At 41.5% G+C, this 24,239-nt stretch overlaps 1 protein-coding gene across 1 annotated transcript; it reads right to left on the minus strand.

The window, feature by feature from the left end:
- Positions 1–2,809: 2,809 nt before the first annotated feature.
- LOC309840036 (U3 small nucleolar RNA-associated protein 25 homolog) lies at positions 2,810–23,163 on the minus strand (the record flags this gene model as incomplete). The annotated part of the gene is given in 3 exon segments (XM_082682041.1): positions 2,810–4,387; positions 4,389–4,968; positions 23,036–23,163. Coding segments are annotated over 3 exon segments (2,286 nt in total).
- Between the last annotated feature and the right edge of the window lie 1,076 nt (positions 23,164–24,239).

Consider the following 24,239-nt stretch of genomic DNA (forward strand, 5'->3'; position numbering starts at 1 on the left):
AGGAAGCAAGTCACTAAGCACACCCAGGGATGGGGAGAGGATGTTAACCACTACCTCCTGGACGGGGAAATATCTACACACATTATTTGAAATTCTCCAAGTTATCTGTCTCATCTCTCCCATTTATTAATTTATTCAATCATGTATTTATACCAGTATGGACTTATGGATATTCATTTTTATTTCATGGGTTATAATCCAATACTATTGTTTATGTTTTGTTGCTCAGATCTCTAGCTTTGGCCATTAGGAGCTCCTCTGGGTTGGCTTCTGTATCTTTTTGACATGCCCTGCCTTTTTTGAGTACGTTCTTACTTTTTGGCACCACAAGATGTTTCAGGTTCATCTTGTAGTTTCCCTGCTCCAGCCCTGGACTCAAGCACTTCTCCAAGAAGCCCTAACTCCTTTTATTGGAGAATGGTATTGAGAAACAGGATCTGGGCACTAAATGTGCTCACTGACTAGGCAGAACACTCCAGTGTTACCTAGTATATTCTTAGAGCCCAATCAAGAGACAAATCACACAGGAGTTTGAAGAGAGCATGTTTAATATAAGTAATTAACTATAACAGGGAATTGGAGGAATGGGAGATTGGCTACTAAGAGGTAAAGAGCACTCCAAAGAATAGCAAATATAGGGAGTAGCCTTTATCCCTAGTGCTGAGATAAAGCACCTGAGAAAGAGGCCACTCCCCATCTCTCCGCCCCGGCTTAGAATTTGATCTAATTGGAAAGGGCACGACCAAGACCCATTGGATGGCAGAGAAGTTTGCTGAGCTGGTTGGCAGGGCTTGATGGAAGTCTGCCCTCCGGGATGACGGGGGAAGACGTTTATGGGATGTGCCACATGCTTATGGCCACTGGGTGCTACTGTCCACCTAGGGATGCACTGCAGAAGCCATGGGTGCTGCAGGAACTTGGTGAGAGCAGCACACCAGAGCTAGGAAGAGAAGTCTCTTCCTCCTCCAGTGTCTTTCTATGCCCTCTACTGATAACTGAAATACTTAGGCTAATTTCTTTCCTTTCCCATCCTCTTCAGTGCCGTTATACTATTCATTTTTAATATAGGTATGTTCATTTGTTAGTGTATATGTCATTTAGGGTTCACCCCACATTGTAGTTAATTTTAATTTTTTTGGAGGATGTGAAACAGTATGGTTTCATGAATCAAAGCTACACAAAAAGGTATATTCAGAGAAGCGTCACTTATCTCCTTGTCCCTACTATCCTGTCCCTTTCCCACCTATCCCCTGTAGGTAAGTGAGCTCTTTAGTTTCAAGTGTATCCTCCTGTATTTCTTTTGCAAGGACATGTATGTCTTCTTATATCCCCTTCTTTCTAGACACTCTTTAAAGCTTCTCTTTTTTCATTTAACAGTATGAAATCATTCCATATCCATTCATAGTCTTCCTTTTGTTGGAGATCTTTAAGATGGATTTCTAGATGTAGGATTGCTGACTCAAGAGGTAAGAACAAATGTAGTCTAGTTAGATATTACCCAATTCCTCGCCAGAAGGATTGAAGCAGTTTGTGTTCCCAACAGAAATATACTAGAGTGCTTTTTTCCCCACAGCCTCACCAACATAACATATTGTCACACTTTTAATTTTTACCAGTCTGATAGATGAGACATGGCATCTTGGTGTTATTTTAATGTGCATTTTGCTAATTGTAAGTAAGTTTGAGCTTTAAAAATATATTTGGTGGCCATCGTACATCTCTTTTTCTTTTTGTGAATTACCTGTTCATGTCTTCCCATTTTTAAATTTGTTTTGTATTAAAGTATAGTTGATTCACAATGTTGTGTTAATTTCTGCTGTACAGCAGTGATTCAGTTATACATATACATATTCTTTTTTTAAATATTTTTTCCCTTGTTTATCCATTCCATATATAATAGCTTGCATATGCTAACCCCAGCGTCCCACTCCATCCCTCCCCCACCCTCCATCCCCCTTGGAAACCACAAGTCTGTCTTCTACGTCTGTGAGTCTGTTTCTGTTTCGTAGATGCATTTGTGTCAGGTTTTAGATTTCATATATAAGTGATATCATATGGTGTTTGTCTTTCTCTTTCTGACTTACTGCACTTAGTATGATAATCTCTAGTTGCATCCCTGTTGCTGAAAATGGCATTATCTCATTCTTTTTGGTGGCTGAGTAGTATTCCATTGTATATATGTACCACATCTTCTTTATCCATTCATCTGTCAATGGACATTTAGGTTGCTCCCACATTTTTAAAATGAGGTTTTTAGGCCCATGTTTCTCAATTTTTAAGAGTTCTTTATATCAGGGATCAGCAAACTAGAACCCATAGGCCAAATCTGGCCCACCACCAGTTTTTATAAATAAAGTTTTATTGAAACACAGCCACACTCATTTGTTTACATATTGTCTATGCTGCTTTCACACTACCCCTGCAGAGTTGGTAGTGTAGATTGAGTCAATTCTTTTCGTTCTTTTTTTTTTTAAGAATTTACCAAGTGTAATAAATTAGAGGTGAAGTCACAACAAAAGAATTTATGGCGTCCAAAAAAATTCACAAGTAGAAGTTTCCTTCTATCAACTTCTCAGAGTCCCATGAGCTCTCCCCTGACCTCTGAAAGATGGGTTTTACCAAAATCTGGTTTACACTGAACTTTTCAGGTATATATGATCTGAAAAGAAAGAAGTATCTGATAAGAACCTGCCTGGTGCTCCTTCCTTGTTGCAGCCCTTCTTTGTGTAAGTGATCAGAATCAGGTCCAAGTGACACAGAACCAAGCATGACATATCACACCAAACACCATTTCCTGTCCAACCAATTCTCATCTCTCTCCAGTAATGAAGAGGTGGACGTTCTTCTTGGACTGCAGCATCTGTGCAGCCCGCTCGACCCCGACCACAGCAGCCAACCTCTGGGCATCGTACTTGGAGTAGAGGACAGTGCAGGTCCAGGCAGCTTCCTCTCCTCTGGTGGTGGCTTGCAGCATGTTACAGACTTCACTGTAGAAGTGGGGATATGTTGGCAGTTCATAGAAAATCAGGTTCCTGATGCCTTTTATTGTGTATCTTTTGTAGAAATGGAAGCGCTCTGTGAGGAGCAGGAACTGCTTCTCTCCTTGAAGGAAGAAGTGTCTGGCCCTGGAGACACCAGACTTCTGGGCACACTCGCAGATATGAGTGAAGTTCAGTTCCTCCTTCCTGAAGTAATTTCGGAGACGCACAAAGTCCAAGTAGGAGGGGACATAGATAAGCGTGTGAGACATGACTGCATCACGATACTGAGGCAAAATCTTGTTGACGAAAAAGTTAAACCTGGCATCAATCACTGAAGCTAGGTTTTCAGCTTCCATCCTCTGGAAGACACGTGGGAGCTGCACCAGGACATGACTGATGCAGCCTGTCATCGGGACGTTCCTCACAGCCACCTGGCCTTGCCCATGGACGCAGTATTTGATGAACACAGAGTTGATCTGGGCATCCTGCAGGGCCCCAGACAGCAGCGTCTGACGATAGTACTTGGACCAATTATTGAGGCTCCACATGCGCACTCGAGAAAAGTCCACCCCATGTGAGTCCAAGGGCAGTAGGTCCATGTGGTTCATCAAATGCAAGACATGCTCCCAGTTCTGCATCAGGTAAATGTCAGCTTGATCAATGATGAGAAGCTCAATAGAAGACAGAAAGTCAAAATCTCTCTTCTTCTCTCCTTCTCCACCAATGATGGTCCTCAAGCCCAGAGGGGAGGCAATGAGGATGTCTGACAAATAGAAGGGGGCATAAAGTCGGATGCTTCTCTGCAGTATTGCCACTCCAGTCCTGAAGTGGTCATCGATGTTGCCGACAAATACAGCTTCATAATCCTCAGGCCTCTTCAGGTTGGGTGGCCTCTCCTCGGGATCTGAGCCATACTCTCCATTAAACCTCTTTTTGTTGCCTACAATTATTTTCTTCTTGCTGTCGCCCTCAAGAAGACTGATGAAGAGCTGTACCACCCGCAAAGCAGCTTCCCGGAATGGCACCACTATCAGCACCTTGGGCCTCGTTAGCCCTTGGTCCCTGAAGTCATCATCATCACCCACCCCAAGTTTCTGGCTTCGGCACCTGCTGTTGTTGGTAAGCACCTGGGCATTGGCTTTGAGGACGTGATTTATCACATGCAGGCAATACACGTGGCGGATCTCTTCCCCATTCTTCAGGGCAGTCCTTTCTGGGTAGAACAGGTCCCGGTAAGAATTCATAATTAAGAAGAGCTCTTTCTGGAGGGGTGTGAAGGGGCTACTTGAATTTGGGGGACCAGAGAGGAACTGGCTGTTGGTCTTGATCCAGGTGGATTCCAGAGGCTTCTGGAGATGAAGTGACTTTAAGTCAATGTCCTTTGGGGGTTTAAAGGTTTCCGGTTTCCAACTGTTGAAACCTGGATGAAAAGACAAGCTGGCCCAGGATGGGCCATTTTAGCTGGTGGGTAGTTTTGGGATTTGTGGCAACAGCCTGGATTTCTTTTTCTTTCAGTTCTTTGTTTACATGTTGTGCAAATGGATCTTGTAATGCTTTCAGAGAACAGTTGCCTTCTCTTTCCTCTTCGAGAAAGTTGGTTTCTAGGCTGAAGAGTGACTCATGTTTTGCATCTGTAAACTCCTCTGGGGATTCCTCTGATGTGCCAGGTGGCCCGTGCCCATCTTTTCCCTTAGGGTCAGCAGGTAAGGCCGCATTCTTCTGCATGTCAGTAGACGCTACTGCCGTCTCTTCCTCCACACTGATGTCACTATCGCCATCTTCAAGATTCATTTCTGTCTCATCTATAACACTGTCTTCTTCCTCTTCCTCCTCCTCATCTTCCTTGGAAACATCCTTTAATGTGGCAAGTAGTCTGTTGTAACCAGAAACTTGTTCTGGTTCACTCTCTGCTTCACTTTCAGAACTTGAAGTATCTAAACTCTCTGACAGTTGACAAGTCTGTGGTTTTGCTTCCTTTCTGGAAACCCTTGGAAGGTGGAAAACAGAAGTTCAATGTTTTGAAATAAAAGATTTGGTAAAGCTGTCTTCTCTTGTAACTTAGAAAGAAGATCAGTGGACGAAAGCAGTTCAGGAGCTTGTAGTTCTAAAGAAGTCATGATCCACACCATTGTAAAGAAATCATACCCCAATAAAGATGTTAAAAAAAAAAAAAGTCATGATCAAGTGGGGTTTATTCCAGAGACGCAAGGATAGTTCAACATCAGCCCGAGAGGCTTGTCTGCTCACCCGCCGGGGTGGGCGGGGCTGGGAGCTCAATTCTTTTCATTCTTGTTTCTTTATTCTGCTCTGTGGTAGTTATTTCCACTATTTTATCTTCCAGGTCACTTATCCGTTCTTCTGCCTCAGTTATTCTGCTATTGATTCCTTCTAGAGAATTTTGTATTTCATTTATTGTGTTGTTCATCATTGTTTCTTTGCGCTTTAATCCTTCTAGGTCCTTGTTAAACGTTTCTTGTATTTTCTCCATTCTATTTCCAAGATTTTGGATCATCTTTACTATCATTACTCTGAATTCTTTTTCAGGTAGACTGCCTATTTCCTCATCATTTGTTTGGTCTGGTGGGTTTTTACCTTGCTCCTTCATCTGCTGTGTGTTTCTCTGTCTTCTCATTTTGCTTAACTTACTGTGTTTGGTGTCTCCTTTTTGCAGGTTGCAGGTTCATAGTTCTTGTTGTTTTTGATGTCTGCCCCCAGTGGCTAAGGTTGGTTCAGTGGGTTGTGCGGGCTTCCTGGTGGGGGGGGACTGGTGCCTGTGTTCTTGTGGATGAGGCTGGATCTTGTCTTTCTGGTGGGCAGAACCGTGTCCGGTGGTGTTTTGCGGTGTCTGGGACCTTATTATGATTTTAGGCAGCCTCTCTGCTAATGGGTGGGGTTGTGTTCCTGCCTTGCTAGTTGTAGGGTATCCAGCACTGTAGCTTGCTGGTTGTTGAATGGAGCTGGCTCTTAGCTTTGAGATGGAGATCTCTGGGAGAGCTTTCACTGTTTGATATTACGTGGAGCTGGGAGGTCTCTGGTGGTCCAATGTCCTGATCTCGGCTTTCCCACCTCAGAGGCACAGGCCTGACACTTGGCTGGAGCACCAAGACCCTGTCAGCCACATGGCTCAGAATTAAAGGGAGAAAGAAAGAGAGAGAGAGAGAGAGAGAGAGAGAGAGAGAGGGAGGGAGGCATGGAAGGAGGGTGGGAGGGAGGAAGAGAGAGAGAGAGAGAGAGAGAAAGAAGGAAAGAAAGAAAGAAAGAGAGAAAGGAAGGAAGGAAGGAGAAAAGAAAGAAAAAATAAAATAAAGTTATTAAAATAAAAAATATTAAAAATTTTTAAAAAAAGAAAGAAAGAAAGAAGAGAGCAGCCGAACCAAAAAAACAAATCCACCAGTGATATCAAGCCCTAAAACTATACTAAAAAAAAAACCAAAAGCAAAAAAAAAACGGACAGACAGGACCCTAGGACAAATGGTAAAAGGAAAGCTATACAAACAAAATCACACAAAGGATACACATACACACTCACAAAAGGAGAAAAAGGAAAAAATATATATATAAAGGAAGAGTAACAAAAGCAATAAAGATATCTACCAATGATAATAAACTCTAAATACTAAACTAAGATAAACATAAAACCAGAAACAAATTAGATGCAGAAGGCAAACTCCAAGTCTACAGTTGTTCCCAAAGTCCACTGCCTCAATTTTGGCATGATTCGTTGTCTATTCAGGTATTCCAGAGATGCAAGTTGATTGTGAAGATTTAATCCACTGCTCCTGAGGCTGCTGGGAGAAATTTCCCTTTCTCTTATTTTTTGCACGGCTCCTGGGGTTCGGCTTTGGATTTGGCCCCACGTCTGCGTGTAGGTCGCCTGAGGGTGTCTGTTCTTCGCTCAGACAGGATGGGGTTAAAGTAGCAGCTGATTAGGGGGCTCTGGCTCACTCGGGCCAGGGGGAGGGAGGGGTACAGAATGCGGGGCAAACCTGTGGTGGCAGAGGCCGGCGTGACATTGCAACAGCCTGAGGTGCGCTGTGTGTTCTCCCGGGGAAGTTGTCCCTGGATCGTGGGACCCTGGCAGTGGCGGGCTGCACAGGCTCCCGGAGAGGAGGTGTGGATAGTGACCTGTGCTCGCACACAGGCTTCTTGGTGGCTGCAGCAGCAGCCTTAGCGTCTCATGCCCATCTCTCATGTCCGCACTGATAGCTGCGGCTCACGCTCGTCTCTGGAGCTCGTTTAGGCGGTGCTCTGAATCCCCTCTCCTTGCGCACCCCCAAACAATGGTCCTCCAATACTTCTAGGTAGGTCTCTGGACCTGCTGTGGCACTGTGGGGCCAGCTCAGACTCTGATCTGGCCTTACTTAGCTCTTCAGCCTAGAAACCAACTTTCTCGAAGAGGAAAGAGCATGTACTTGTCTCCAAAGTCCACAGTTGCCCCCAAAGTCCACAGCCTCGATTGTGGGAACACTCGTTTTCTCTTCAGATATTTCACAGATTCAGGTTTTACCAAGCCAATTGCAGGGGTTTAATCCGCTGCTCCTGTGGCTGCACGGAGAGATTTCCCTTTCTCTTCTTTGGTCGCACAGCCCCTGGAGTTCACCTTTGGTTTTGGCCCTTCCTCTGCCTGTCAGCCACCCTCAGGCATCTGTTCCTGCCCAGCCAAGAGGGGTGAAAGCAGAGGCTGATTAGGGCTCACTTGCTCACTCAGGCCGGGGAGAGGGAGGGATACAGCTGTCACAGTTGGGGTGTGGGGGGAGTGCCTGCAGTGGCAGAGGCCAGCAGGAAGTTGCTACAGCCTGAGGCATGCCATGCATTCTCCCAGGGAAGTTGGCCCCAGATAATGGGACCCTTGGCAGTGGTGGTCAGCACAGGCTCCCAGGAAGGTGTGGGCAGTGACCTGCACTTGCTCCCGGGACCCTCGGCAGCAGCAGCGGCAGCCGTCGCGCCCGCCTCTGGGATCCTAGGTAGCAGCTGCGGCTCGCATGGGTGATGCCCTGCCGTCTGTGAGTGCATGTAGGTAGAAGCTCCTATGGTGGGATTGCCCCTCTCCTTGAGCACCCTGCAACAATGGTCTCTTGCCTCTCAGGAAGGCCTAGGCTTTTTCCCAGACTCCCTCAGTTGTGGTGCACTAGCCCCCTTCAGGCTGTGTTCACGCAGCCAACCCCAGTCCTCTCCCTGGGGTCTGACCTCCGAAGCCTGAGCCTCAGTGCCCAGCCCCCACCTGCCCTGAACAGACAAGCATCTCAGGCTGGGGAGTGGTGGTTGGCACCAATCCTCTGTGCGGGATTCTCTCTGCTTTGCCCTCCGCACCCTGTTGCTGGGCTCTCTTGCATAGCTCCGAAGCTTCCGCCCCGCCACCCCCCATCTCTGCCAGTGAATGGGCTTCCTAGTGTGTGGAAACTTTTCCTCCTTCACGGCTCCCTCCCAGAGGGGTAAGTCCTGTCCCTACTCTTTTGTCTCTGTTTTTTTCTTTTTTCTTTTGCCCTACCCAGCTACGTGGAGATGTTCTTGCCTTTTTGTAAGTCTGAGGTCTTCTGCCAGCGTTCAGTAGGTGTTCATTAGGAGTTGTTCCATGTGTAGATGTATTTTAGATGTATTTGTGGGGAGGAAGGTGATCTCCATGTCCTACTCCCCTGCCATCTTGAAGGTCCTCCTGGAAGTTTTATATTTTTTAATTACAGATTCAATTTCACTTCTAGTGATCAGTCTGTTCAAACTGTGTTTCTGCTTGACTCTGTCTTGGCAGGCTGTATGTTTCTAGAAATTTGTCCATTTCTTCTAGGTTGTCCAATTTGTTGGCATATAACTGTTCACAGTATTCTCTTATGATTTTTTTTTTTTTTTTTTTTTTTGCAGTACGTGGGTCTCTCACTGTTGTGGCCTCTCCCGTTGTGGAGCACAGGCTCCGGACGCGCAGGCTCAGCGGCCATGGCTCACGGGCCCAGCTGCTCCATGGCATGTGGGATCTTCCCGGACCGGGGCACGAACCTGTGTCCCCTGCATCGGCAGGCAGACTCTCAACCGCTGCACCACCAGGAAGCCCTCTCTTATGATTTTTTTAATCTCTGTGATATCATTATTATCTCTCTTCTTTCATTTCTTATTTTGTTTATTTGGGTCCTCTCTCTTTTCTTCTTTGTGAGCCTGGCTAAAAGTTTATCAGTTTCATTATCCTTTTGAAAACCCAGCTCTTGGTTTCATTTACCTTTTTGGTTTTTTTATCTCTATTTTTTTTACTTCCTCTCTGATCTTTATTATTTCCTTCCTACTTTGACTTTGGGCTTTGTTTGTTCTTCTTTTTCTAATTCTTTCATGTGGTAAGCTAGGTTGTTTAGTTGAGATTTTTCTTATTTCTCGAGAATGGTCTGTACTGCTATGAACTGATTTTGCTGCATCCCACAGATTTTGGAAAATTGTGTTTTCATTTTCATTTGTCTTGAGGTATTTTCTGATTTCCTCTTTGATTTCATTGTTGACTTTTTTTTTAATAGCATGTTGTTTAGTCTCCACGTGTTTGTTCTTTCCCCCTTTTTCTTTCTGTAGTTATTTTCTAGCTTTGTGCCTTTGTGGTCAGAAAAGATACTTGAAATAATTTCTATCCTCGTAAATTTGTTGAGGCTTGTTTTGTGACTTAGTATGTGATCTATCCTGGAGAGCATTCCATTTGCACCTGAAAAGAATGTGTATTCTGCTTTCTTTGCACGTAGTGCCCTGTAGATATCAATTAAGTCCAACTGGTCTATTGTGTCATTTAGGACCTCTATTGCTTTATTGATTTTCTGTCTCAGTGATCTGCCCGTTGATGTCAGTGGGGCGTTAAAGTCTCCTACTCTTATTGTACTATTGTCAATTTCTTCCTTTATGTCTGTCAGTATTTGCTTTACATATTTAGGTGCTCCTGTATTGGGCACATATATGTTAACGAGTGTAGTATCCTCTTCTTCTATTGATCCCTTTATCATTATATAATGCCCTTCTTTGTCTTTCATTATAGCCTTTGTTTTAAAGTGTATTTTGATACGAGTATGGCTAGCCCTGCTTTCTTGTCATTTCCATTTGCACAAAATAACTTTTTCCATCCCCTCACTTTCATTCTGTGTGTGTTTTCTCACCCTGAAGTCTCTTGTAGGCAGCATGTTGAAGGGTCTTGTTTTTTTATCCAGTCAGCCACCCTGTTTTGTTTGGAGTATTTAGTCCATTGAGATTTAAAGTAATTATTGATAGGTATGTATTTATTAGCATTTAATTCCTTGTTTTCTCATTTTTTTGTAGTTTTTTGTTCATTTCTTTTTCTTTTTGTGGTTTGATGATTTTCTTTTGTAGTATGCCTGAGTTCCTTTCTTTTTGTTTTTTTGTGTATCTATTGTTGATTTTTGATTTGTGGTTACCGTGGGATTCATATATGTTGACCCATAATTGTATCTACTTGCTATAAACTGATAATCATTTAAGGTCACACACATTCTAAAAGATGTACATTTTTTACTTCCCTCCCCCACATTTTGTGATTTTGATGTTCTATTTTACATGTTCATGCTTATCCTTTTGCTGTTAATTGTAGTTACAATTGCTTTTACAAATTTTTTTGATGTTTTTTAATCTATGTACTGGCTTATTTAAGTGATCATCAATCCTTTTATATATCTGCCTTTCCAATAGATTCTTGCTTCTTTTCTTTTTAGAGAAAACCCTTCAGTGTTTCTTTTAGGGAGGTTAATATTGCTGAATTCCTTTAGCTTTTGCTTGTCTGAGAAATTCTTTATCTTTCTTTCTATTCTAAATGGTAATCTTGCTGGGTAGGGTATCCTAAGTTGCAGGTTTTTCCCTTTCAGGACTTGGAATATATCATGCCACTCCCTCTGGCCTGCAAAGTTTCTGAAGAGAAATCAGCTGAGAGCCTTATGGGGGTTCCCTTGTAACTGACTCCACGTTTCTTTGCCGCCTTTAGAGTCCTCTCTTTATCTTTAACTTTTTCCATTTTAATTATGATATATCTTGGTGTGAGTCTGTATGGGTTCATCTTGCTTGGGACCCTCTGTGCTTCCTGTACCTGGATATCTGTTTCTTTCTTTAGGTTTCAGAAGTTTTCAACCATAATTTCTTCAAATACATTTCAATTCCCTTTCCTCTCTTTTCTCCTTCTGGAAGCCCTATAATGCGGATGTTGGCATGTTTTATATTATCCCGTAGATCTCGTATGTTGCTTTCGTTTTCTTTTTCATTTGTCTTTCTGTCTGCTGTTCTAATTGGGTGATTTCCATTTTTCTATCTTCCAGATCAGTTATGTGTTCTTCTGTATCACCTAGTCTGCTGTTAATTCCTCCTAGTGTATTTGTCATTTCAGTTATTTTATTCTTCAGTTCTGCCTGTTTCTTTTTAATATTTTCTTGTTCCTTGTTAAAATTCTCACTGTGTTCATATATCTGTTTCCTTAATTCGGTTAGCATTTTATTGCTAATGCTTTGAACTCTTTAATAATAATAAATAATTTCTGTTTCATTAGTTGTTTTTTCAGGGGTTTTCTCTTGTTCTTTCATCTGAAAAAATTCCTCTGCCTTCTCATTTTGCTTAATTTCCTCTGTCTCTATGAAATTAGGTGAAATAGTTACCTATATCAATCTTGAAGGAGGGTCCTTGTGTGGGAGCATCACAATACTGTCTTCATGTGCCCAGTGGCTTTGATGGGAGAGCTGGATCTGAAGTGAGCATGAATCACATCTTCCCCCAGAGTGTGCTGGTAGCTATCACATTGGTAGAAGGTGGGGCTGGAAATGGAGGGGCTAGAGCCAGGGCCAGATGTGGTCTAGGGCTTCTCCTCTGCTCAGTGGCCAACACCACCCTGTTGGGGGTGGGGGTGGGGGTAGGGGTGGGGGTGGGTCCTAAGTTGCTGGAGCATAAGTCCTAAGAGTCTGGTCTGAGCTGGCTCCATTCCCTCTAAGTGTGTGCTCTCCCGTCTCCCAGCACGGGCACCCTTGTCCCAAAGGGGAGCAGTACTGGAGCAAGAGGAGCTGGAGCAGGTGCTTGGTGTGGGTCAGGGCACAGGCTGTAGCAGTACCAGCACCAGTCACTGTTCTGGACCATTCCTGCAAGTGCCAGCAATGGCTGCCTTCACCTTGTTTAGATGCCATGCTGGGTCTGAGCCAGCTCGGTCCCTCACAACTGTGCACTCCCCTCTGCCATGGTAGCCCTCACCCTAATGCAGAGCTGCACCATGGAGCAAGTGGGGCCAGAGCAGAGGCTTAGCTCAGGCTGGGTCACATGCTGGGTTGGTCATGGGAAACCAGCCAGAGTCCTGGGTAGTTTCAATATGCTTCCCCACCCTTGTTCCGGGGAGTAAGCAAGCATGTGCATGCTCTTCATGAGTGGTGTGTAGGTTTCTTACAGCCCTCCTATTAGTCTCACTGGTTTTCAAACCAGCTCCAGTTTCTTGTCTTCCCCGTGTCAGACCCCAAGGCTGGGTGCTCAATATGTGGCTTGAACTTCTCACTCCCCAGGGAGGACCTCTGAGCCTGTGCAGTCCCCTTCATCTTCTGTGCCCTCTCTCAGGGGTGCATGTCTTGACCTGATTGCTTCTCTTCCCTTCCTAGCTGATTCTGTGTGGATCATTTTTACAGCCATTTTGCCAGTCTCCAGTTTGTTTTCAGTGAGAATTGTTCCACACGTTGATGTATTTTTCATGTGTTTGTGGGTATAGGTGAGCTCTGCATCCTCTTCCTCTGCCATCTTGATCTCCCCTTCTCTCTTCCCTCCTCCTTTTTTCAATCTCCTCTTCTCCTGAACTTTGAAAAACTTTAAGAATGACAGAAACAGGTTTCAAAAAAACTGTTCTGAAAGCTGCAGGCATGAGATTGCACCTGTGATCCTGAGAAGAAGGCATGGAAAACTGGAACAGTCTCTCAACAGTTCGAACCACAAATTTTCAGCAGTTACAGATAAGAAAAATTGCAGCCTGGGACAGACCACAGTCATATGCCCTTCTTGCCCTATATAAATTAATCCTGCCTCAGCTTGGGAAGTTTATCGTTCTTAAGTTTCTAACTGATGCACATCCGTTGAGTAAAATCTTTAAGTACTCTTAGAGTCACAGTTTTTCTCTCGACAGGTTCATTCTGTAATAATAAAGGGGTTAATTCATCAAAAGGACATAACAATCCTGAATGTTTAGGGACCTAATAACAGAGCTTCAAAAAGTGTCAAGAAAAACCTGATAGAACTGCAAGGAGAAATAAATCAATCCACAATTACAGTCCAATATTTCAACACCCTTCTCTCAATAATCACTAGAAGAAGTAAACAGAAGAGAAGAAGTAAGGATATAGAAGACTTGGATAACACTATCAACCAACTTGCCCTCATTGACATTTATAGAGCATATCGGCAGACTACACTTCCTTTACAAGAGCACATGTAACCCATTTACCAAGATAGACCATATTCAGGGTCATGGAACCAATCAAATACATTTAAAAGTATTCATATCATACAAAGTATGGCCTGGGACCAGAACTGAATTAAATTAGACATCAAAACCAGAAAGATCCCTGGAAAATCCCCAAATGTTTTGAAACTAAATTACATACTTCTAAATAATCTGTAGATGAAAGAAGAAATAAAACTTGAAATTATAAGATATTTTGACCTAAATGAAAATGAAAGCACAGAATATAAAAATTGGGGGATTCAGCTAAAGAAATATTTAGAGGTACATTTATAGCACTAAGCATTTATATTAGAAATTAAGAATGCTCTTAAAGCAGTAATCTCAGCTTCCTTCTTAAGAAACAAAAGCTGTACGAGCAAATTAAATCTAAAGTAATTAGAAGAAGGGAAATAATAAAGATCAGAGCAGAAATCAATGAAATAGAAACCAGAAAATCAATAGAGGAAATCAATGAAACCAGAAGCTAGTTCTTTGAGAAGATCAATAAAATTGTGAAACCTCTAACCAGAATGATCAGGAAAAAAAGAGAGAAGACACTAGTCACTAAGATTAAGAATGACAGAGGTGAAATCACTGCAGGTCCTAAAGATGTAAAAAAGGATAAAAGGGAGCACTATTAGCAAAGATGGAGGAGTAAGGATCCCTGGAATTTCACCCTTCCATAAAAGCAATGAAAAAACTGGCAAAATATTGTCAAAATCAACTTTTTCACAACTCTGGAAATCAACCAAAGTTTTTCAGTTACCTGGGAAGCATTTAATCAAGAACATATACTGAATCTCAGTACGAACAGCAAGTTCTGTGGCATTTTAACTTTCCCTACTCCCACCCCCAACTCCCCAGTTCAGTGGCAGACTTGAAAAGACCACATTCCCGGTACCGGTAGGCAGAACGGAGTTATTGCTCTTTCTAAGAGCTGCTATAAACATGGGAGGACAAATATCTCTTTAAGACCCTGCTTTCAATTCTTTTGAATATATATCCAGAAGTGGAATTGCTGGATCATATGGTAGTTCTACTGTTAATTTTTTGAGAAACTGTTAACACTTTTTTCCATAGTGGCTGTACATTTTACATTCCCACTAACAGTGCACAAGGGTTCCAATTTTTCCACATCCTTGCCAACACTAGTTATTTTCTGTTTTTTGATAGTAGCTCTGCTAATGAGTGTGAAGCGGTATTACATGTAGTTTGGATTTGTATTTCTCTAACAATTAGTGATGTCGAGTGTATTTTCATGTGCCTGTTGTCCATCTGTGTGTCTTCCTTGGAAAATGTCTATTCAGGTCCTCTGCCCACTTTTTTTTTTTGGCCGCACTGTGCAGCTTACGGGATCTTAGTTTCCTGACCAGGGATTGAACCCGTGACCCCTTCATTGGAAGCACAAAGTCTTAACCACTGGACTGCCAGGGAAGTCCCATGCCCACTTTTTAATTGGGTTGTTTTGTTGTTGAGTTTTAGGAGTTCTGTATATATTCTGAATATTAATCCCTTATCAGATATACAGTTTGCAATTATTTTCACCCATTTTGTGTGTTGCCTTTTTCACTCTATTGATAGTGTCTTTTTAAAAATTAATTAATTTGTTTTTGGCTGCATTGGGTCTTCGTTGCTGTGCGTGGGCTTTCTCTAGTTGTGGCAAGCCGGGGCTACTCTTTGTTTCGGTGCCCAGGCTTCTCATTGTGGTGGCTTCTCTTGTTGCGGAGCCTGGGCTGTAGGCGCGGGCTTCAGTAATTGTGGCACGTGGGCTCGGTAGCTGTGGATTGCAGGCTCTAGAGCGCAGGCTCAGCGGCCATGGCTCACGGGCCCAGCCGCTCCACGGCATGTGGGATCTTCCTGGACCAGGGCTTGAACCCATGTCCCCTGCATTGGGAGGTGGATGCTTAACCACTGCACCACCAAGGAAGCCCTGATAGTGTCTTCTGATGCACAAAAATTTTTAATTTTCATGAAGTTCAATTTGTCAAATTTTTTTGGTTGTTGTTGTTGCCTATGCTTTTGGTGTCATACCCAAGAAACCATTGCTGAATCTAAGGTTGTGAAGTGTTTGCCCTATGTTCTTAGAGTTTTAGATCTTACATTTAGGTCATGGATCCATTTTGAATTATTTTTTTAACATGGTGTTAGGTAAGGATCCAACTTCATTCTTTCCCATGTGGATATTCAGTTTTCCCAGCACCATTTGTTGAAATGGCTGTTTTTCCCCCACTGATAGCCTTGATAGTACTGATCGCCTTGATAGTCTTGATAGCCTTCTCAAAAATCATTTGATCATATATACAAGGGTTTATTTCTGGATTCTCTGTTCTATTCCATTGGCTTATATGTTTGTCTTTATGCCAGTACCATATTGTTTTGATTACTGTACCTTTGTAGTAAGACTGAAATCAGGAATTGTGAGTCGTCCAATTTTGTTCTTCTTTTTCAAGATTGTTTTGGCTATTCAAGGTCCCTTGAGATTCTATATGAATTTTAGGATTTTTTTTGTGTGAAAAAAAAATTGGGATTTTGATAAGGATTGCATTGAATCTAGATCAGTATTGACATCTTACCTATGTTTTCTAATCTATGAACTTGGGTTATTTTTCCATTTATTTCTGTCTTTATTTTCTTTCAGAAATGTTTTGTAGTTTTCATTGTACAAGTCTTTTAACTTCCTTGGTTAAGTTAATTCCTAAATATTTTTATTCCTTTTGATATTATAAATGCAATTGGTTTTTAAATTTCCTTTTTGGATTGTTCATTGTTAGTGCATACAAATGCAACTGATATTTGTGTGCTGACCTTATGTCTTGCTACTTTGCTGAATTTGTATATTAGTTCTAACAGGGTTTTTTTTTTGGTGTCTCTATGGAATGTAGGGTTTTCTACATATAAGAGCATATTATCTGTGAACAGAGATCATTTTACTTCTTCTTTTCCAATTTATATGCCTTTTATTTCTTTTTCTTGCCTAATTGCTCTGGTCAGGACTTCCACTATTTTGAATAGCAGTAGCAAAGGTGGGCATCCTTGCTTTGTGTCTGACCTTAGAGGAAGTTTTCAGTCTTTTACCACTGAGTATGGTATTTTCTGTGGGTTTTTCATACATCAATCTTACTATGTTGAGGTAGTTTCTTTCAATTCCTAGTTTGTTGATTTTTTTTTATCATGAAAGAGTGTTGAATTTTGTCAAATGCTTTTTCTCCATCAATTGAAATGACCATTTGGCTTTTCGACCTTTCATTTTGTTCAGTTGGTGTATTACACTGTTCAGTTTTCATGTTGAGCCAACCATGCATTCCAGAAATAAATCCCACTTGATCATGTTGTATAATCCTAATATGCTGTTAATTTGGTTTGTTGAATATTTTTGCATCAATGTTCATAAGGGATTTTGGTCTGTGATGGATTTTTTTTTTCCTGTAGTGTCTGTCTGGCTTTGGGATCAGCATAAGGCTGGCTGATTATGAATGAATTATGAATGAATTAGGGAACATTGTCTACTCTTCAATTTTTTATTGAAAAGCTTGAGAAGGAATGATGTTAGTTTTTCTTTAAATGTTTGGTAGAATTCATTGGGAAAGCTATTAGGCCCAGAGATTTCCTTTCTTGGGAGATTTTTGATTACCGATTCAATCTTTTTACTAATTATTGGTCTCTTCAGATTTTCTATTTCTTCATGGTTTAGTCTTGGTAGGCTTTGTTTTTCTAGGAATTTGTCCATTTCATTTAGGTTATCCAATTTGTTGGCATACAATTGCTCAGAGTACTCTCTTTTAATTCTTTTTATTTCTGTAGAATCAGTAGTAATGTACTCACTTTCATTTTTGATTTTAATAATTTGAATCCTCTGTTTCTTTCTTAGTCCATCTAGCTAAATGTTTATCCATTTTGTTGATCTTTTCAAGAATCAGCTTTGGGTTTTGTTGCTTTTCTATCACTTTTCTATTCTCTATTTCATTTTATTTCTAATCTTTATTATTTCTTTCCTTCTGCTAGCTTTGGATTTAATTTTTTCCTCTTTTACAGGTTCCTTAAGCTGTAAAGTTAGATGTTGACTTGAGATCTTTCTTGTTTTTTAATGTGTTTATAGCTATAAATTATCCCTTAGCATTGCTTTCACAGTGTCACATAAGCTTTTCTTTTTCTTAATTTTACTTATTTTGGGGCTGTGTTGGGTCTTCGTTGCTGTGCACAGGCTTTCTCTAGTTGTGGCAAGCAAGGGCTACTCTTTGTTGCAGTGCACAGGCTTCTCATTGTGGTGGCTTCTCTTGTTGCAGGGCAGGGGCTCCAGGCACCAGGCTTCAGTAGTTGCAGCACGCGGGCTCAGTAGTTGTGGTATGCGGGCTCTAGGGTGCATGGGCTTCAGTAGTTGTGGTGCGTGGGCTCAGTATTTGTGGCTCATGGGCTCTAGAGCGCAGACTCAGTAGTTGTGGTGCATGGGATTAGTTGGTCCATGGCATGTGGGATGGTCCTGGACCAGGGATTGAACCCATGTCCCCTGCATTGGCAGGCAGATTCTTAACCACTGCACCACTAGGGAAGTCCTCCATAAGCTTTTGTATGTTATGTTTTCTTTTTCATTTGTCGCTAAGTATTTCCTAATTTCCCTTGTGATTTCTTTATTGATCCATTGGATGCTTAAAAGCGTGTTGTTTAGCTTCCACAGATTTCTGAAATTTCCCGTTTTCTTTCTGTTATTGATCTCTAATTTCATCCCATTGCTTTTATTTTTTTAATATTTTATTTTATTCTTATATTTTACACAGCAGGTTCTTATTAGTTATCTATTTTATACATATTAGTGTATATATGTCAATCCCAATCTCCCAATTCATCCCACCACCGCCCGCACCCCACTTTCCTCCCTTGGTGTCCATACGTTTGTTCTCTACATCTGTGTCTCTATTTCTGCCTTGCAAACCGGTTCACCAGTACCATTTTTCTAGATTCCACATATATACATTAATATACGATATTTGTTTTTCTCTTTCTGCCTTACTTCACTCTGTATGACAGTCTCTAGATCCATCCACGTCTCTACAAATTACCCAATTTCGTTCCTTTTCATGGCTGAGTAATATTCCATTGTATATATGTGCCACATCTTCTTTACCCATTTGATTGTCAATGGGCATTTAGGTTGCTTCCATGCCCTGGCTATTGTAAATAGTGCTGCAATGAACATTTGGGTGCATGTGTCTTTTTGAATTATGGTTTCCTCTGGGTATATGCTCAGTAGTGGGATTGCTGGGCCATATGGTAATTCTATGTTTTGTTTTTTAAGGAACCTCCATACTGTTCTCCACAGTGGCTGTATCAATTTACATTCCCACCAACAGTGCAAGAGGGTTCCGTTTTCTCCACACCCTCTCCAGCATTTGTTGCTTGTAGATTTTCTGATGATGCCCATTCCCATTGTTTTTAGAAAAGATACTCTGTATGATATCTAACTTTTAGAAAATATTGAGATTTAATCTGTGGCCTAACATGTGGTCTATCCTGGAATATGTCCCATGTACACTTGTGAAGGATGTGTATTCTGCTGTAGTGGGTAGAGTGTTCTGTATATGTCTGTTAGATCGAGTTTGTTTACTGTGTTGTTCATGTCCTCTGTTTCCTTAGTTATCTCTTGTCTGGTTGTTGTATTCATTATTGCGAGTAGAGTATTGAAGTCTCCAAGTATTATTGTAAAACTATCTATTTCTCCATTCAATTCTGTCAATTTTTGCTTCATATATTTTGATGTTCTGTTATTAGGCATGTAAATGTTTATAATTGTTATATATTCTCACTGCTGTGAACTTTTTATTAATATATAATGTCCTTCCTTGTCTCTTGTCAAGAGTTTTTGACTAAAAATTTATTAGTCTGATATTTGTATAGCCATCCCTGCTCTCTTTTGTTTATTATGCATGGAATAACCTTTTACATACTTTCACTTTCAGCCTATTAGTGTTCGGGGATCTAAAATGAATTTCTTGTAGATCCCATACAGTTGGATCACTTTTTTGAAAAAAATCCTTTCTGCCAATCTCTATCGTTTGATTGGAGAGTTTAATCCATTTACGTTAAAGTAATTACTGATAAGGAGGGACTTACTTCCATTTTGGCATTTGTTTTCTGTATGTCTTTTAGCTTTCTGTCCCTCCTTCCCTGCAACACTGTCTTCCTTTGTGTTTAGTTGTTGGGTTTTTTTTTTTTTTGGTAATGAAATTTTAAAATTCCTTTCTTATTTCCTTTGGTGTATATTTTATAGCAATTTTCTTTGTGGTTACCATGGGGGTTTCATTTAACATCCTAAAGTTATTACACTCTAATTTGAATTTACACCAGCTTAATTTCAGTAGCATATACAAATTTCTCCTTTAATAGCCCCATCCCCACGTCTTTCAGTTGTTGATTTCACAAAATTACTTCTTTATACATTGTGTGTTTAAAAACTTAAGCTAATAATTTTTAAAGAATGCATTAGCCTGTCAAATTATGAAGATAACAAAATGTGGAGTTACAAACCAAAGTTATAATAATAGTAGCTTCTAGATTAATAATTGCTTTTTTTTAATGTAGTAGTCTCTTAAATCATGTAGAAAACAAACAATGTGGTTATGCAGCATTGTTACAATAATTCTGCCTTTTATAATTGCCCATGTATTTACCTTTACTGAGATCTTTATTTTTTCATATGGCTTCAAGTTACTCTCTATTGTCCTTTCATTTCAACCTTCAGGACTCCCTTTATCATTTCTTTTTTTTTTTAACATCTTTATTGGAGTATAATTGCTTTACAATGGTGTGTTAGTTTCTGCTTTATAAGAAAGTGAATCAGTTATACATATACATATGTTCCCATATCTCTTCCCTCTTGTGTCTCCCTCCCTCCCACCCTCCCTATCCCACCCCTTTAGATGGTCACAAAGCACCGAGCTGATCTCCCTGTGCTATGCGGCTGCTTCCCACTAGCTATCTATTTTACGTTTGGTAGTATATATATGTCCATGCCACTCTCTCACTTTGTGAAGACTATTTCTTAAAATAAACCTTAAAACTTTGGTTTTTATAATATCCAATATATGAATCACCAACAACTGTTGTAGGAACACTGTGCTGGGAGTCTTTCACTCTCTAGCATTGCCTTAACTGTCTAGTAGAGGAGAGAAACCTGCAACCCACACAGTGACACAAAGCAGAATGACAGAGGTGTTGTGAGAAAACTGAAAAAGGAGGAGCAAGGGGTTTGGGGAAGGCTTCCCAGTGGGGCAGGCACCTGAGCTTAACGTTGAAAGATAAGCAGAAAGTTGACAGGCAAAAGCAGACAAATACAAAACAGACAAGTACAGGCAACTCTCCCCCATCCTTTATAATTCCAAGGTTAAAATAAGAGGAACACCACTCACTATTATAACTATTTCCACAAGTGCATTCAGAAGAGAAGCAGGTCACTTGGTTGGAAAGGAAGTAGAGGGAACTTCCCAGATGGTGATGCCAAAGCTGAGTCTTGAAGGGTGAGCAGGACTAAGCAAAAGAGAAGGACAAGCCTGAGCAAAGGCCTGGAATGTGGAAGCCCATGCTGCATTGACAAGAGAGTGACTATCCAGGATGTCCTGAGTGTTTGACACCTGGAGGGCCTGGGAAGAGGATTTGTCTATCACAGGAAAGTGGGGCCCTGTCATAGAGAACTTTGATGGGCACACCACAGAGTGGAGAACTGATTCTGAATACCCTGGGAATCCAGGGAAGATTCCCAAGGAGAATGGTGACATAATTTTTTCATCTGTGGCCCTTTGGGAAGACAACCCTGGAGGCAAAATGGATTAGCCAGCCACATGTCAGAGGTGGGAGTTCATTATAATGTAAAATACAGGAAACCTGAACTAGGGCTTTGGAACTGGGAATGAAAGAAATCAGCAGTAAAGAGACAGGAGATATTGGAGAGGTAGGTCTGAAGTCAGAGGTGAAGAGCAAAACGCTGTCCGAGATTCTTTGAATGAGCCACAGTGATGAAAAATAACTCAAAGGGAAGTTAAAAGTTTAGCTGGGACAAAACAAGTAGTGCTTATAAACATTCACAGCCATAGAGAGGTAGTAATGCTTTCTTTAGAGCTCGCAGACTACTTCTTAGTTCAGCTCGAATTTCTCACCTCTTGCCCCAATCCCTAAACTGGATTTGATAAAAACTGTGAAGATTTAGCAGGGGATACTGTCTTTAGAGGCTAGGCTCGAACCAGGACAAGAGCTTCTTAACAGCAACATCTTAACATTTTTGAACTTTGCTTTTCTACATCATGATTAGTTAGATGCAACTCTAGTGTAAATTACAGCATTTATTTGCTCTTATCTTCAAGGAATAATATGCAGCCAGATAAATTGCAGTAATTTGCCACTTTGCAACAACACCAGGCAAGGCACCTGGTCATCAGTAGCTACTGGACACTCTTGTGTGCCATGTGTATGCTGGGCACTGCACAACCAGTAGTGAGCAAGACCAACATTGTCCCTGCCTTCATTTCTAGTTGAGGAAGATGGGTGTGACAAAACAGGTGTGAGGGGTTCAGACAATGCCTCCATTTACTTCTTAATTTCAAGATTAAAATAAAAGAAACATTCTTGCTATATAATTATGTCCACAAATTCATTCAGAAGAGAGGCTGGTCATCCAGATGGAAAGGAAGCAGAGAGAGCTTCCCAGACGGTGATGCCAAAGCTGAGTCCTGAAAGGTGAGCAGTGTGATTGTAATCTTTCACAATGATAATGTTTTTTTCTATTTGACTTTTGTTTTACTTTTACTAATATATTTTTCTTTATTTTCATTTTACATCATTTTAATCATGTATTATATAAGATTGGAATTTTTACATGTTCATGGTGAATCAGATCATTATAGAATGACCATTTGAACCCCAATTAATACTTTTTGTCTTAGTATTTTTAGTCTGATATTAACATAATTGACCTTGCTTTATTTTGATTAGCATGTACCTGGCAAATTTCCTTCCATCCTTTTATTTCAAACGTTTCTGTAGCCTTATGATTTGCCAGGTTTGGCATAAACAGCATATGGCTAGACTTGTTAATTTTCATCCAAAATGACAATCTCTGACTTTAACTGGAGAGTTTACCCCATTGACAATTTTTTATTACTGATTATGTAATAAAGTATAAATTTCAAATATGAACTTATTACTACCTTCTTACATTTTTCTTTCTATTTTTCCTGCCTTTCCATAAATCTTTTTCTACTTTCTCGACTTCTAAAAGCTGATTTACTTGTTTTTCTTTGTTTTTCTCATTGCCTACCTCATGATTGAAATAGCAGATAGTAAAATGGTACTAATATGTAATTATTCAAAATAATTGGAAATGATAAAGGGATCAATTTTCCTGCCACATACAATAATGCAGTGAAGATCACTCGGATGTGTGAAACAGTGAGGCGCTGACGTCAAAAGAGACTAGTGTATCCTTCATGACGCACAGAACACCGTGCATGTAACTATGGTTTCTCTGTAACTATGGTTTCTCTGTAACCATTTGCTTCAAACTTTGGGCTGTACAGCAGCTCCGATATTAAGGGTCTGGAGCAAGTGCAAACACAGTACTTTCGGGAAGGGGTGGCGCTAAGTTCGATACCGGACTGGAAGTCGCTTTGCTGCCATTTTTATCTCAGCTGCCTTGAAGCTCTCCTCCGTGTAGCGCCTTCCGGGCGCTGAGGTATCTTGTGAGGGCTTTGAAGACGGAGGGGTGGGTGAGGGTGTCATCGAAGGGGATTTGGGGGTTGATAATGGGTGGCTTTGGAGTCAGTATAGGGACTTGTTCGAATTTGAGTTGAGCGCTCAGATCATTATTTTCTGTCTTCTTATATTGTCAGCTGAGACCACAGTTGGGTATGTATTGCTTTCGTTTTCGTTAAGTTCTAAGTACTTTCTAATTTCCGTTGTTATTATTTTTTTTCCTCAGAGTTTAGATATCCCTTTTCAATTTTCAAAAGTTAAGGTTTGGGCTTCCCTGGTGGCGCAGTGGTTGAGAGTCCGCCTGCCGATGCAGGGGACACGGGTTCGGGCCCCGGTCGGGGGGGGTCCCACATGCCACGGAGCGGCTAGGCCTGTGAGCCATGGCCGCTGGGCCTGCGCGTCCGGAGCCTGTGCTCCGCAACGGGAGAGGCCACTAAGTTAAGGCTTTTGTTTCTAACGCGACTTCTCTGTGCCCTGTGTGATGCTTATTCATTGGAAAGTGTTCAGACTTCCTTTAAGACTAAGGCCAGGGTGAGTTTTTATTAATATTGCATCTGTAGCTCGAAACTAGTATGTGTTCTCTGGTTGATAACTGTCTTAACCAAAACGTGTGTATTCTTTGTGTGTGTTCTTGCTCTTTTAATCTTTGAGAGTAATGATTTGCGTGTGTGTGCAAATGCACGCAAACATTTAAAAACATTTGTATATTTATATATTTTAGCAGGCGTTACTGGGTTCAGGTAGGAGTAGTTTTCAGAATAAAGACTGTCAAATTATTCTAGGTGAGTGAGTCAGGGCAGACAGCGCACAGCGTGGCACGTGCAAGTGGGGGAGGGGGCAGGGCTTGGCATGGCTCAGCATGTGAGAGGTAAGGCAGAGCAGAGTATGTACAGGAAGTGGGGAGGGGTATATGAGGCTGAGAGTCTGGGAGGCGGGCAGGGCCTGGCAGCACATGGGACCCACAGGGCTGGGAGCCTTAAGGCAAGACAGAGTGTGTCCAAGAAGGCAGAGTCAGGCATGTGGAGCCTGGAGAGACTAGGCAGACTGGGCGGGACAGAAAGGTGGGCGGAGCATGTCTGAGGGGCTGGGCCGGCTGGGCAGAG

This window comes from Grampus griseus, assembly GCF_964374135.1.
Source record: "Grampus griseus genome assembly, chromosome: X".
Lineage (NCBI taxonomy): Eukaryota > Metazoa > Chordata > Mammalia > Artiodactyla > Delphinidae > Grampus > Grampus griseus.